Consider the following 13,977-nt stretch of genomic DNA (forward strand, 5'->3'; position numbering starts at 1 on the left):
TCCTTTTGAAATGCTTTGGAACAGATTTGGTAGACATTAGTAAATTCTTGTATAAAAGTGTGTAAACAGCAGCTTCAGCACCCAGTGATTTCCACTGAAGTCCACATACACAGATGATGTCAGGATCTGTGATGTTGGCACATCCCAGCCACGGACCGCTTTTTTCTGTCTTACATGTAGGGTTGAACTGGACCAGTGGTGGACAGCAGGACACATTTCATTGAGAATGTGGGGAATTTTCAATACTTCTGTTTATATTTTCTCGAATACTCAGAGGGCAGCTGGTTTTGCACGCTGTCTGTTTCATTGTTTTGACCTTGCATGGAGACAGCAGGGCTCTGGAGAGATTTAGGAGCACTAGACTATGTAACAGGTCAATATTCAGAGGAGAGTGGAGGGTAAAAGTTGGAAGTGAAGGGTGACGAGGAAACAGTGGGGAGGTATGAAAATATGAGAATCGGGATTGGCTAAAGGAAGGGAATGGAACTGAGCCAGACACTGGAAGGAAATGGAACAAAGAAGGGGAAATTTGGAGTGGAGGTGGCACAGAGCTGCTGAGGAGGAAGAAGTGAGTGGGTGACTGAAAGCAGCAGATGAAATCCGGGTATAACATCCTCTTTGCAGGGATGAATAACCAGATGAACATGAAGTCTGCATAAATAATGTTCCACAGGCAAAAACATGTTATATTCATAGAAACAGAAGCATTACAAGAGCCAAAGTGTCGTTTCGTTTTCCACGAGTGATGCCCACACCTGCAGCTTTCTTTGAAAGTGTCTCTGACACAGTCTGTCTGCATGGTACGTTAGCAGTACTGACAGCTCCCTGTCCTCCAGGACTGATCATAACCTTAGAAACAACACGTGACTTCTGTGGGTGGATTGTGGATACAATAAGACTCAGTGACTTTGAAATACTTTGAGTCAGCTCTGTTTTCTGTGTTACTCTGATTTCACTTCTTGCTCTCGACTCGTCTGGCTTGCTGGTCTGATAACTCAAAGCTTAGCTTAAGTTAACAGACTCTGATCACGTTCTTTAGACTCTGTGACTTCTCTGCCTCAAAAGTCATCAGGTAGTCCTAGAACATCGTAGCTGAAACATATGTTAAAAGAAAGACAGAGAGAGAGATTGGTAAGGAGGTGAGATAGGCCTGAATACAGAAAGCCTACTGACTGTGCTGTGGTTGTGTGATGAAAGTCCACTAGATGGCAATATTGCTCAACATATAGGCTGAGGACCAGCGTCCTATAACTACAGCATCGTCCATCATCTGACCAGCTCACGTTGTCCCACATGGACACGTTTTATTCCATGACAAAGTTTCACTTTCTGTACAAACAACAATCCACGGACAGCAGGAAGGTGATTCCACTGAGAGTCAAATAGTCTGAAATGTCAGACGTGTTACTATGACTTATTTTGCATAATAATAATAATAATAATAATAATGGCTGGATGCAGTAATGACTTGACCAAAAGGAATTTTGTATCACGGCACAGTGTACACACACCTGATCACAGTTTAATGATGCTTTAACTCCAGATTCAGAGTCCTCGCTGCAGGCAAAGCACTGAGCAGCATCCATGACATCCTGGGTACTCTGAAGGACTTCTGGGAGTTGGAGTGCTTTCAGCTGTTATTTTGTGACACCTGATTTAGAAAGGCGATTCAGTATAAAGGGTTGGATACGATGAGATGCTGATGTCACAAAATAATGTCAAATTTTGCAGCAAACACTGTAGATTGCATACCTGTAATAACGTCACTTACTATTGGCAGTATTTTAGTCCAAAATTACAAACTGTAGATAAAAGATGGACTTTGGGAAGTGAATGTAAGCCACTGTGGTTCAAGTGCCTTAAACCTGCCATCGTGTTAAAGGACAATAGAGAGCTCTTCTGTTTCCCGAGTTCATGGCTTGCACTCCATTAATCTCCCATTCTGTGTGTGAGGGCTGTTCAAACCAGTGACACCAGTGACCTGATGTATCTCCATCGATCTGTCTGAGGAAGCCTACTGACAAACCGATTGTTCCCACATTATCTGTCTCATGCTGTGTCTGTCTCATCTCTGCAGGATATTGACTGGGTGCAGACAGAGAAGCATGTTTTTGAGCAGGCCTCGACCAATCCCTTCTTAGTCGGCCTCCACTCCTGTTTCCAGACAGAAAGTCGGTAAGAGGATAAAGCTGACACTGTGAGCGCTGTCGGGTACAGTGCTTTTCACTAAATACTCCTTTGACGATGGCCCGTTCTTACCTCAGTCTGCTGAAGTAAGCTTAACGTCTAACTTCATATTAACACACAGATTCAAAGTATATGTTCCAGCATACAGACACATATTTAGTCGTACGTCTTCCTACATGCGCACATTAGCTGTAAACTGTGGCTCACGGCTGTGAAGTATAAAAATGAGCTTTGAGCCGTTGTTTAAAACAAAGCACAGATTCAGGCGACCTGACAAACAGATGAAGGCTGTTCCTGAGTAGCTCCACACGTATCTGAAGACAGGTTGACAGTTTTCCAGAAGCTCCTCCCTTTTTTAACTTTGCGTAGTGAACTCTTCAAACTGCTTTCTGGGCCTCAGTGTTTAGTAAGAAAGCACAATGTTGTGGGTCGTTAGGGTTGTGTCACAGCAACAATGCCGCTGCACTCTGACACTGATTCAACTCTGTGTGATCTGTGCAGCGTCCAGCTCAAGGCAGCCCTGGAGCTCCATCATGCACCGAGGTCAAAGTTCAAATGAGTTGTAGTTTGTGTCACTAGGTTTACATTGTGTGTCTAAATTTACTGAATTGAAAGAGATTAGACATTGCGGTGTGTTTTCACAGTGAGGTCATTGTTGTAGTTGGGAAATAACCACGGCTCAGATTTGTAATGTGCTCCATTCAATGGTTCTGCTGATCTATTAAAACCTGTTCATGATGTGAGGACTAAAGGTACTGTTCACACTCAGGACTTTACTGTTTTCCTCAAACAGTGCTGAACCCAGCAGGGCTGCACCCATAACAGCCCTTCATAAAGATCACGTGACCAACAGCTGACACATCAAACAGCTGAACTTTTTTTTACTTTACTATTGTTTTTGTTATGATTTGTAATAAACACTGACAACTTCCCTTCCTTATCTATATAAGGACATTTTCATACATTCAATTTATTTATACATCACAACAACAGTCGCCTCAAGGTGCTTTATATTGTAAGGTAGATCCTACAATAATACATACAGAGAAAAACCCAACAATCACATGACCCCCTATGAGCAAGCACTTTGGCGACAGTGGGAAGGAAAAACTCCCTTTTAACAGGAAGAAACCTCCGGCAGAACTAGGCTCAGGGAGGGGCGGGGCCATCTGCTGTGATTGGTTGGGGTGAGAGAAGGAAGACAGGATAAAGACATGCATACAACATGCAGTGTCACATTTGTCCTCCACAGTATCATCTTAATAACACTTTAGGTGTTATTACATAAACGAAGCTGAATGACTTGCTCATCCAACCATTTCCGCATAGTCTCCTTTGTGGAGCAACACCCCTCCAGGCACCACCTGCAGCTGTACTATATTTCCTCCACAGTGACTCTCCATCATGAATTTTTCGGTGGGGAAGAGGAGGAAAAGACAGGCAGCCAGGTGAAGAGTGGCTGTGCTGGAAACACGTGGTTATGATGTAACATGCACATGCTGTGGAACTGCTCAGGTCGTTTGTGTCTCACCTCTAAACCTCGTGCACATATGAAGAGATTCACTCGTTGTGCATTGCTTTAATCGACAGTTGGTCACCAGAGGATAGCCCAGGCTTCGGTTGCCTAACCCACTAATGTGTTTTCTACTCCCTCTTATTATTGGCTCACATTTCAGTCGCTTCAATCGCTCGACTCCCATTTGTGAAAAGTTTATGTCAGGATCCACCCACGTCGTATTTCCAGCATCTTAATACTATCACGATACTACCTTAATACTATCACAATACTACCTTAATACTGTCACAATACTACCTTAATACTGTCACAATTCTACCATACTACTGTCACAATACTACCATACTACTGTCACAATACTACCTTAATACTATCACAATACTACCTTAATACTATCACAATACTACCTTAATACTGTCACAATTCTACCATACTACTGTCACAATACTACCATACTACTGTCACAATACTACCTTAATACTATCACAATACTACCTTAATACTACCTTAATACTATCACAATACTACCTTAATACTATCACAATACTACCTTAATACTACCTTAATACTATCACAATACTACCTTAATACTATCACAATACTACCTTAATACTACCTTAATACTATCACAATTCTACCATACTACTGTCACAATTCTACCATACTACTGTCACAATACTACCTTAATACTATCACAATACTACCTTAATACTACCTTAATACTATCACAATACTACCTTAATACTACCTTAATACTGTCACAATACTACCTTAATACTACCTTAATACTGTCACAATACTACCTTAATACTATCATAATACAATAATATTTTATTATTGATTAAATAACATCAAACGGGGCTTTTGAGTCAAGGTGCATGTTTTCTTTTGATATAATGAAGACCAGCAAGAAATGCTCTTTTTTAAAATTTGCATAACGTTCATATTGAGAGTATTTGATGTAACGTCTGTTCATAAATGTTCTCGCTCTGTTTCCAGGTTATTTCTAGTGATCGAGTATGTGAACGGTGGGGATTTGATGTTTCATATGCAACGACAAAGGAAGCTCCCGGAAGAGCACGCAAGGTAAACCTCCAGATGTACGCCAGCTTCCAGGCATTATCCACATAAAATATGGTCCCTGTCCACAATGTGAGAATCTTTAGAGGGTACATGATGTTTAGGTGTACTCCCACATGTGCATTATGAACAGGTCGCATGTTTGAATGAAGACTGAGCAGCAGCTGATTCAGTCTGAGGTGGTAAATGAGGCCTCTGTGATAGCAGGATGACACTGAAGTGGGTACACTTGATTTTGGTTACACTGACATGACACAGAAAACCCATTTGTACAATTGTGAACAATTTTGGGGTAAACGACTTCCAGAAGGGTCAAACCATTGTATCTGCATCCCTGGAGCGGAGCAAGTTCAGGGACAGCATAACCTATATTTTCACGTAGCCTCAGTTTACACGCAGGAAATCATGAGGGCTGCTCTGGCGATACAGCCATGTGTACGTGCAGCATTGGGCCGGTTCAACGCACGGCTGTGCAGAGCGGGCAGACTCATGTTCAGCTGTTTTTGTGAAAAGTGTTGTGAGTATTAGACGTCAGAGCCCTCAGGTAGGAGCTGCATGCCTGAACCACACCAGATCAGCGGTTTTCAGGACGGTCTACAGATTCATACTGGGTGTGTCTTCTTTTAAACACATATGTTTGAAGATATGCTTCATAGGATGCTTTAACAGGTCTCAACACTTTTACCCTCCTTTTAAAATATAATGAGCACCCATAATTCATTGTGGCTGTCTACTCGCGGGGCGCTCCAGCTGCGTCTCTGATAAATAGCGGATCAAAGGCTGTGTAATTTACAGAGGCACCGTTGGACCCCTATCAGCTCATGCAATCTGGATTGTGGAGGCAGTGGCTGTATATATGCAAAGCAGCATGTTAGTTACTCATAATGATGGTACATATTCATGAGCAGCGCTCTTAGAGAGAGAGCCCTGCCACATTCCCCCACGCCGTGGGGGAGGCGGGCTGGTGGGCAGGGGATTGTGCTGCTGATAGGCCATAGCTTCCATCAGTCTGATGGCAACAAAGAAACAACAGCGTACAATGGAGGCTGTCACCGTGAAAATGTGGGGGAGCGACGTGGGATTTCTCCACTGCAGTCTTTTGCCTCAGTGTTTCACAGATTTATAGCAGCAGACAGCGAGAGGCTTGTCAGGTTTAATGAAGGCTTATCTCCTAGAGACAGAATACACACAACCTACACATGGAGAGAAAACATTTGACTGACTCACCGAAGAAGCACTCCAAGTACATCTAATGATGGCCCAAACTACAAAGGCTTTATAGACTAGCTGTCATAACAATAGCCATAGTAGAAGAAGAAATGTTTGGCACGAGGAACATGGTCTCTTTAATGTCTGTTACTTTGTGTGGACCCAGGAGTCAAAGCGTATCAGAGTATTGCAGGTGCTTTGCCACATGCTGACCTGTTAGGAGCCGTGGCCTCAGAGAGGAGTGATGGTACTGACAGACCTCCGTCTGACAGGGAATAAACTACACCTGTGAAGTGGGCCTTCATGTACACACAGCTGGAGATACGGCCACTACACAGTGGCTTTGCTTTTGCATGAAACGCACACACACTTTGCAAATGTGACGCACAAATTCAGTTACGTCCCAGTCCAGGGTGTCCTCTCACCCAGTGACAGCTATCAGTAGTAAACAGTAGTGTTTACAAAGCCCACTGTAACACGGCTGGAGGTGTTATCGATGGCTTCTTTAGATTTCTAAGAACTCTGGCAGCAGCTGAGTAAATTATATGCAAGGAACGAGGACAGAGGCCACGTGGGGACGTCCTTCTCTGGGAACTGTAAACTGTACTTATCTGTCCCAGGCTCTGTTTGGAGCATGACACCAACATTTAGCCAGAGCTATAAAAACCAGTTTTCATTAGTTCTATAAGACAAACAAAGAGTCCTGCAGCAGATGCTGAGTCCCACTGACGTGCACAGCTGTTGGGAGGACATGTCTTACATTTCTGCAGAGGTGAACACTGCCTGCTGCAGATTTGAACCTGCTGGACTTTTGTTGGTCTTTCAGCTTTTTAAAGTTTCAACCAAAACTAATGAGTGTTTGTGTCTTCAAGGCCAAATCTTCACAATTCCTACATTATAAGAAAAAAGGAGAACAATAAAAATCCCAACAACTAATCAGAAACAGGAAGAGAAACAGTCATTTAGTCAGGTTAGATATAGCACCGCAGGCATTAGTGCACTGAGGGCCGTTTTGCATTGACCTGGCCCCAAAACACACACAGGTTAGAAATCTAACAACCTTCCTGCTGCGTCTCTTATTTTTGTAAAGTAAATGTGTGGATGCTATCAGGCTTTGGAGAGCGTTTACATGCGCCCTCCAACCCCGTGGTTCACTTAAGTCTGTTCTTATGGCTGTAGCACGGGTAGCTTCTGTAAATGTAACACAAACGCTCGACAGCATCACAAGCAGATGCTGGAGAACGATTCTGAACGATTGAGACGAGTCACTCTTAGTCACGGTCTGTAAACATCGATTTGCGTTGTCACTAAATCCATGCAGCTGTGCAGGAAGGATTTGAACATGTTCTCATGTGCGAGTGGAAATGTTCACCTCTCATCTCGTCACAGATTCTATGCTGCTGAAATCTGCATCGCTTTGAACTTCCTACATGAAAAGGGCATCATCTACCGTGATCTGAAGCTGGACAACGTGCTCTTGGACCACGAGGGACACATCAAGCTCACAGACTACGGCATGTGCAAGGTAACAGAGTGCGGGCAGCTGTAGCATTATCAATAATGCATTAGGTCAGTATTGACTGGAAGGTCTAGCGCGCTCTTGTTGATCTCTCCAAACGCTGCTGTCTTCTACTTCTTAGGAGGGGATCAGACCAGGTGATACCACCAGTACTTTCTGTGGCACTCCAAACTACATAGCGCCTGAGATCCTGAGAGGAGAAGACTATGGTGAGTACAGGAGCAGTGTAAAGGGTTACACTTTGACAGTCCTACTAAATCAAGCCATTCACAGACCATTACAAACTAATATGTGCTGCCTAACAACATTTCATGTTATACATGTGAATGTGTTTAATTGGTCCAAATGTGCTCCTGTGCTACCTTATTAAGTAACATCATAAAAACATATATGTATGTATATGATACAGCAGTAACTCCTGCATGTGTGACATTTTCTGTGTGTCTTTAAATCTCTTTCTAACGTTAGCCGTGTGTCAGCCTGTCCACACTGCAGTATGTCGTGTTGTGTGTCTGTACATGTGCGGAGCCATGTAGTGTACCAAACACCACAGAGACCTGACCTCTGTTCTCAGCTCTGGTTTGTAGCTTATTGATCACATGTCACATCCAGTCTGAATGTGATGTCATGTTCATCCCAGGCTTCAGCGTGGACTGGTGGGCTTTGGGCGTGCTGATGTTTGAGATGATGGCTGGAAGGTCCCCGTTCGACATCATCACTGACAATCCTGACATGAACACAGAGGAGTACCTCTTTCAGGGTGAGCCAGACCAATGATCAATACTGACTGTTAGACTCAAGCCTGTTGTTTAAGGAGATATCACTGATCATCATCAATAATGACTCAGTCTACAGATTACAGGGAGCTTTTACAGGTCGAGGAAATCTAATCTGCACTTTGGCTTTTTGAATTCTTTCGACTTAATGACTCCAAAATAAAAAAGGGCTGGGTGAGTTTGAATATTATAATATAGTGAAATGAACAGGATTGATGCCCTGCTGCAAACATGTGCACTGATGTGTGTGAACGACCCACACAGAGAGCCATTGTTGTGGTTCCAGCTCTCCTCTTATGTTCGCCGCTGTGTCGTAGCCCGGAGCCGGCTCTCTCCGTGGCTTCCTCCACTGACGCAGGCCGGAGACCACGCCCCTTACACAACGTGTGCAATCACACTGAGGCTACTGTAGAGGTTCATGAGCATGTTTGCTAACACGCTGTGTCATAATCAGGAGGTGTAAATCTGATGGACGGCGGTTACTTTTAAAGCGTCATGAAACAAAGAAGATCTATATGTTTCTATCAAGCTGTGCTCAAACTGGCACTGGGTAACAAATCAAAACCAGTGCAGCACACACAAAACACCAAGAGAAGCTGCAGTCAGACATGTTTTCATGCAGTTTAGATGCAAATGATAGAACTGCATTCATGTTAAAGTAATCTTCCATCCATCATAATCTTATTTACAGTGTTTCAGGTTGTGATTTTTATCTCTTGAAGAGGTGTTAGTTACTTCCCTCCGATGCTCACACCTGATTGCATTTCTCTTCCTATAAGGATAAGGATGCACAAATTCAGCCTTTCCAAGCGGAACAAAAGGATTAGCATTCAGAGAGCGACATTCTTCTATACATCACAGTGTCATCATCCAGCAGTGCAGTAAAGCTGTAGCAAACACACATTCCCGACAGAGTAAACAACAAGTTCTTTGCACGTTTTCAGACGTGTGAGTCCTCATTTTACATATATGTGTATATATTTATATATATATATCTCACTACATCGTAAACCTGTTCCTCACACTGGTACCTGCTCACATTCTCAGCATCACGTTGCTGCTTTCACTCTTCTTCATGGCCTGCAGCATGTTTGCAGTGCTCATTAGTAGAACTGAAGTACACACAATGACAGCACTCAGAATACCCACTGCTTGTTACTGAACTGTGCACAACTTAAACTTTTGTGCGTAATGAAGCGATCCACAGTCAGTCTGGTCATTAATCTTCGCATGCAGACAGAGCAGAGTGCTTCATCATGGTGGAGTTTTAGCAGATCTTTACAGTGTCCCAGATCTTAAACTCAGTGACAAGTAGAAGAAGTAGAAGTCAGCAGAAAATAACCTTGGTGTGATCACATGTTTATAATAGAGAAACGTCAGGAACTTCTACTTGCATGTGTTTCCTCGAGCCATATGGTCTCTTTACATAGCACGAAGCCACCCAGACTGTCCTCTGTGACAGAAATTCCTCCATACTACACATTGTGTCAAAGGAGCATAGTGCGGCACCACAGCTAGCATCTGTCACCGTCCTCCTGGCGGCCTTACCGGTACAGCAGCAGGTTCCTGGATCAATGCCTGCCAATGGAAACCAACCCTTCACTATAGGAGCTCCCAGCCATATGCCGCCGAGCTAGACTGAGCCAGGCCTTACTCTGGGTATCTGTGCACCTCATGCTAACCCTGGAGCTTTAGACACTCAGAAACATTTGATTCAGGAATCAGCCACAAGGCTGTATTCACAGCTAACATGTACAAGAACTGAATGTAATGGTTAAATCTAAACCTCAGACACGTGTAACGTAAAGCTTGCTCTGTACTTTTAAAGCTGAAGTGAAAATAAAATGGGCTAATACAGCAGACTATCTGTCTGTTAAAACTGGCCAATGGCAGCCACCCCCCATGTCAGTTTGGCTCCAGCTGGCATTCATCAGCCGTCTCAACTCACTGTTTTCTAGCAATATCTGAAATTTTTTCAGCAGAACCAACGCAGACAACAGAGAGAATTTACTGGGCTTTCTCCTTTACACTGAAAGGAGGCGTCATGGTTTAAGACTGGCTTCAGAAAGACAACTGTGTATACCAACAGGATAGCAACAATAAATTTAAAAAAAAAAAAAAAAAAAAAAAAAAAAAAAAAAAATATATATATATATATATATATATATATATATATATATATATATATATATATATATATATATATATATATATAAGTGATATATGATGTAGTTTACCTTCATGATATAACAACAGTTTCTGTCTGAAGAAACAAAACCAAGTAAACACGTCCATGTTTGAAGCAGGTCGGCTGCCAAGATTAAAAGATTATTAATATGTAAACACAGTGACAGAGAGATCAATCAGGCACAACATTATGAGCACTGACAGATGAGGTGAACAACACTGATTATCTCTCTGTTGTGTCTCTGATATGTTACTGGGAGCAATTGAGCATTTTCCCAGAAGTTTGATTCTGTTCATCTGGACGTTCTCAGTGGGACAAACGTTTCCTCATCATCAGGTGACTTCTTCAGTCTCAGCTGACTGCAGCTTTCCAGCCTTATAAACAGCACATTTGCACAATGACTGAAACCAGCCCACTGATTAACAATGGGCTGGGAGGTCAGTTTATGATCATTAATATGCAAATTGATCAAAGCCCACTGATCAATGTCCATGAGTCCCATTCACACAGAGTTGGGGAATGGCTGCAGTCACAGCATTGTAAGATGGTGACAGATGTACCCCTCCTCGATTCAGAGATGGTCTTTCCCTTTTCATGTAATTGGCCTCCTTCTTAAAAAATGGCATAAACCAGAAATGTTTATTGTTGGTAACATTTATAATTCTTTCTAGTTATTCAACAAATCATGAAAAGGTCAGCACCAGCAATTATTTGATTTTGCTGACATGTTTTGTTTGTCTTAGCTCCGTGGTTGCCAGGGAGACCACGAGCTGGTTTACTCCTAGTGTCGTTTCCAAGCCTCGATAAATATGGAGGGTTGCATCAGGCAGGGCACCCTGCCAAAGCAAACACGTCTGCCATCAGAAATGACATTTGCATCCCTGGAGTAAAGAGTGCCGCTGATGCTGTTGGCCAGCAGTGTGCCAGTGGGTAGGTGCTACTATTGGCTTTGAATGCTCGGCACACTGATACCCATGTTGACTTTGGTGAAATGGCCCAATCAGGTCCATGCTAATTTGCTCAGATGGACCCTCCACCTGTAAAGGCTGCAGTGGCATTCAGGTCAGGATGCTCACAACGACCCCTGAATGTGCAGCCAATGAAACTGGCCCGTTATTCTTGCCAAGGTTTTGTCATTAACGTTGGCATAATGATTGCGTTGTAATGAGTTTTCCCACTAGCAACTGGGAGTTCTCCTCTCTCTAAGTGTCATGACTCACCTGATACTACCTGTCTGATTGTTTCTACTACAGCTGACCATCAACTTTAATCACCTGGTCAAAGGCACAGCACCACACAGCAGTATCAGATAAATAAGACTTTATTTTATAGATGCACAACAGGACAACTTTCATTTCTCACATCAGATCTGCAGTTCAGAGCATCAGCACATCTCAAGGTCAACTTTACTGTCAGTTCTGTAATATCTACACAGGATAAGCTCCTTAAAGGCTCTGCTGTTGTGATTCTGTGCTGCATAAATAAAACTTGAGTTAAGTGGAACATCGAGCTAGTAAAATACCCGTCTTTCTAGTCACAAAACACATCTCTCCTCTTTTTCTGTTTGCCTTGTCCTGGGTGCAGATGTCTTTTGGGTTTAAGAGAAACTGGATCTCAGACGGTGAGTGTTCACGCACACTGGGTTAAAATAATAATAAAATGGGTGAATAGCATGTTTAAAAAGGAGCTGTGATGCAGTTCTTCATCTCTGGATTTGGGTTTTGAGGGAGAAACTGTTTTTACTGCATTTTGTTCTTGTTAGCTGTGGGAGTCTCAAGGCTATTAGTAGACCACAAAAAGTGTGAGAGAGAGAATAGAACAGTGTCCTCTGCATCTCCGCCCTTTCTCTGCCTCCCACGCAGCAGACACAGTCACCCACAGGCAGGTTGGACTGTGAATCATTCTCCCTCCTCACGATTGTCCTTTTAATTCACTCGCTCTCTCTTTTGTTGCCGTCCTTCTTTTTGCCAACAGTTATTCTCGAGAAGCCCATTCGGATCCCAAGGTCTCTGTCGGTGAAAGCTGCCGGCGTGCTCAAGGGCTTTCTAAACAAGGTGAGACAGTCCCTCCCATAAGCACCCTCTCCTCCTGCGTGCACTCTGCTGCTCACTGTGTGGGATTATGGCCCAGAGCATGGGCTATGTTACAATGTAGGCCTCAGTGTTTAGTTCTGAGTGGACAGTTGTGCCTCTGTTATTTTAGTATTTACACAGTACAACTCAGTTACCCAACAAAGGATATGTGGTAATCCACTCGAGGGTTTCTTGGCACCGGGGTCAGGACCGTGCTGGATCACTCGACTTGGAAGAACAACAACACAGACTGCTACTCCTGGCAGACTGGTTGTTTCTTATCATTGAAAGTGGACGATAAAGAGCGTGAAAGTGACACAGTAATCAGATTACTGCTGGGATAAGCAGCACTTTCTCACATGTAACACTGACAGGAACTAGTTCACCTCAGACCCACTCTGATGAGGGAAACTTCCAGCATGATTTCATTTAGAGAGCTGCCTCCACAGGAGCAGCACACACGATAACAGTGAAAGCACCAAAATACAAGCTGAACTATTCACACGACGTCTTTGGACCAGGCTGCTGCTGCTGCTGCTGCTGCTGCTGCTTAAAGGCAGGCACCTCTGTCAGGCCAAGAAAACTTTCGTCCATGTGTGAAACTGAATGTAGTGACCTAATTTCACATGCTTTTTAAGAACAGCATCATGTCTGTGCACTAAGTACAAGGCTAAAGCCAGGAGTGAAAGCAGGCACACCACAGACCCAGTGGCAGTCTGGCCTGAGGCTGACACATAGTGACAGACAGTCACGCTCACATTCACACCTGCAGGCAATTTAGAATCTCCCATTAACCTTTTCCTTTTAGCCAGAGCACTCAGCAGCAGCACGTGCAACCTCCACGCAGGAAAGAAGGCCTCGGATAAAACCACAGCTGTTTCAGCACAGCTTTACCTTATTTAATAAGTTAGGATGGGGTTAGCTTACCATAACTGCAGCAGGGTCTTATATATTAACATGGATACAGGAATTTGTCTGTTTTTTAAAGAAGTGATATTTAAAATGATTGTGTTAGCAGAGTGTGCTAGTTCACAATGGAAAATTCAATTCAGTTTTATTTATACAGCATCAAATTGCAACAACAGTTGCCTTACTTTATATTGTAAGGTAGAACCTACAATAATACACACAGAGAAAAACCCAACAATCACATGACCCCCTATGAGCAAGCACTTTGGTGACAGTGGGAAGGAAAAACTCCCTTTTAACAGGAAGAAACCTCCGGCAGAACCAGGCTCAGGGAGGGGCGGGGCCATCTGCTGCGATTGGTTGAGGTGAGAGAAGGAAGACAGGATAAAGGCATGCTGTGGAAGAGAGACAGATTAATAACAAGCATGATTCAGTTCACGGTAAACTGGTCAAGCATAATCCTGGATGACCATGCTTTATAAATGCAGACCATTCATCATCTACTCTGTATAAAAGCTCAT

At 43.3% G+C, this 13,977-nt stretch overlaps 1 protein-coding gene across 7 annotated transcripts in view; it reads left to right on the plus strand.

The window, feature by feature from the left end:
- The window catches only part of prkcz (protein kinase C, zeta), a 105,819-nt gene that overhangs the window by 70,481 nt on the left and 21,361 nt on the right, over positions 1 to 13,977 (plus strand). For all 7 annotated transcript variants that reach the window (XM_026155093.1, XM_026155088.1, XM_026155089.1 and 4 more), the window contains 6 exons: positions 2,078 to 2,175; positions 4,703 to 4,789; positions 7,382 to 7,517; positions 7,633 to 7,720; positions 8,152 to 8,271; positions 12,450 to 12,529. In XM_026155093.1, coding sequence (XP_026010878.1) covers positions 2,078 to 2,175; positions 4,703 to 4,789; positions 7,382 to 7,517; positions 7,633 to 7,720; positions 8,152 to 8,271; positions 12,450 to 12,529 — 609 coding nt within the window. The remainder of the gene's footprint in view (positions 1 to 2,077; positions 2,176 to 4,702; positions 4,790 to 7,381; positions 7,518 to 7,632; positions 7,721 to 8,151; positions 8,272 to 12,449; positions 12,530 to 13,977) is intronic.

Source organism: Astatotilapia calliptera, chromosome 20, assembly GCF_900246225.1.
Source record: "Astatotilapia calliptera chromosome 20, fAstCal1.2, whole genome shotgun sequence".
NCBI classification, from domain to species: Eukaryota; Metazoa; Chordata; class Actinopteri; order Cichliformes; family Cichlidae; genus Astatotilapia; species Astatotilapia calliptera.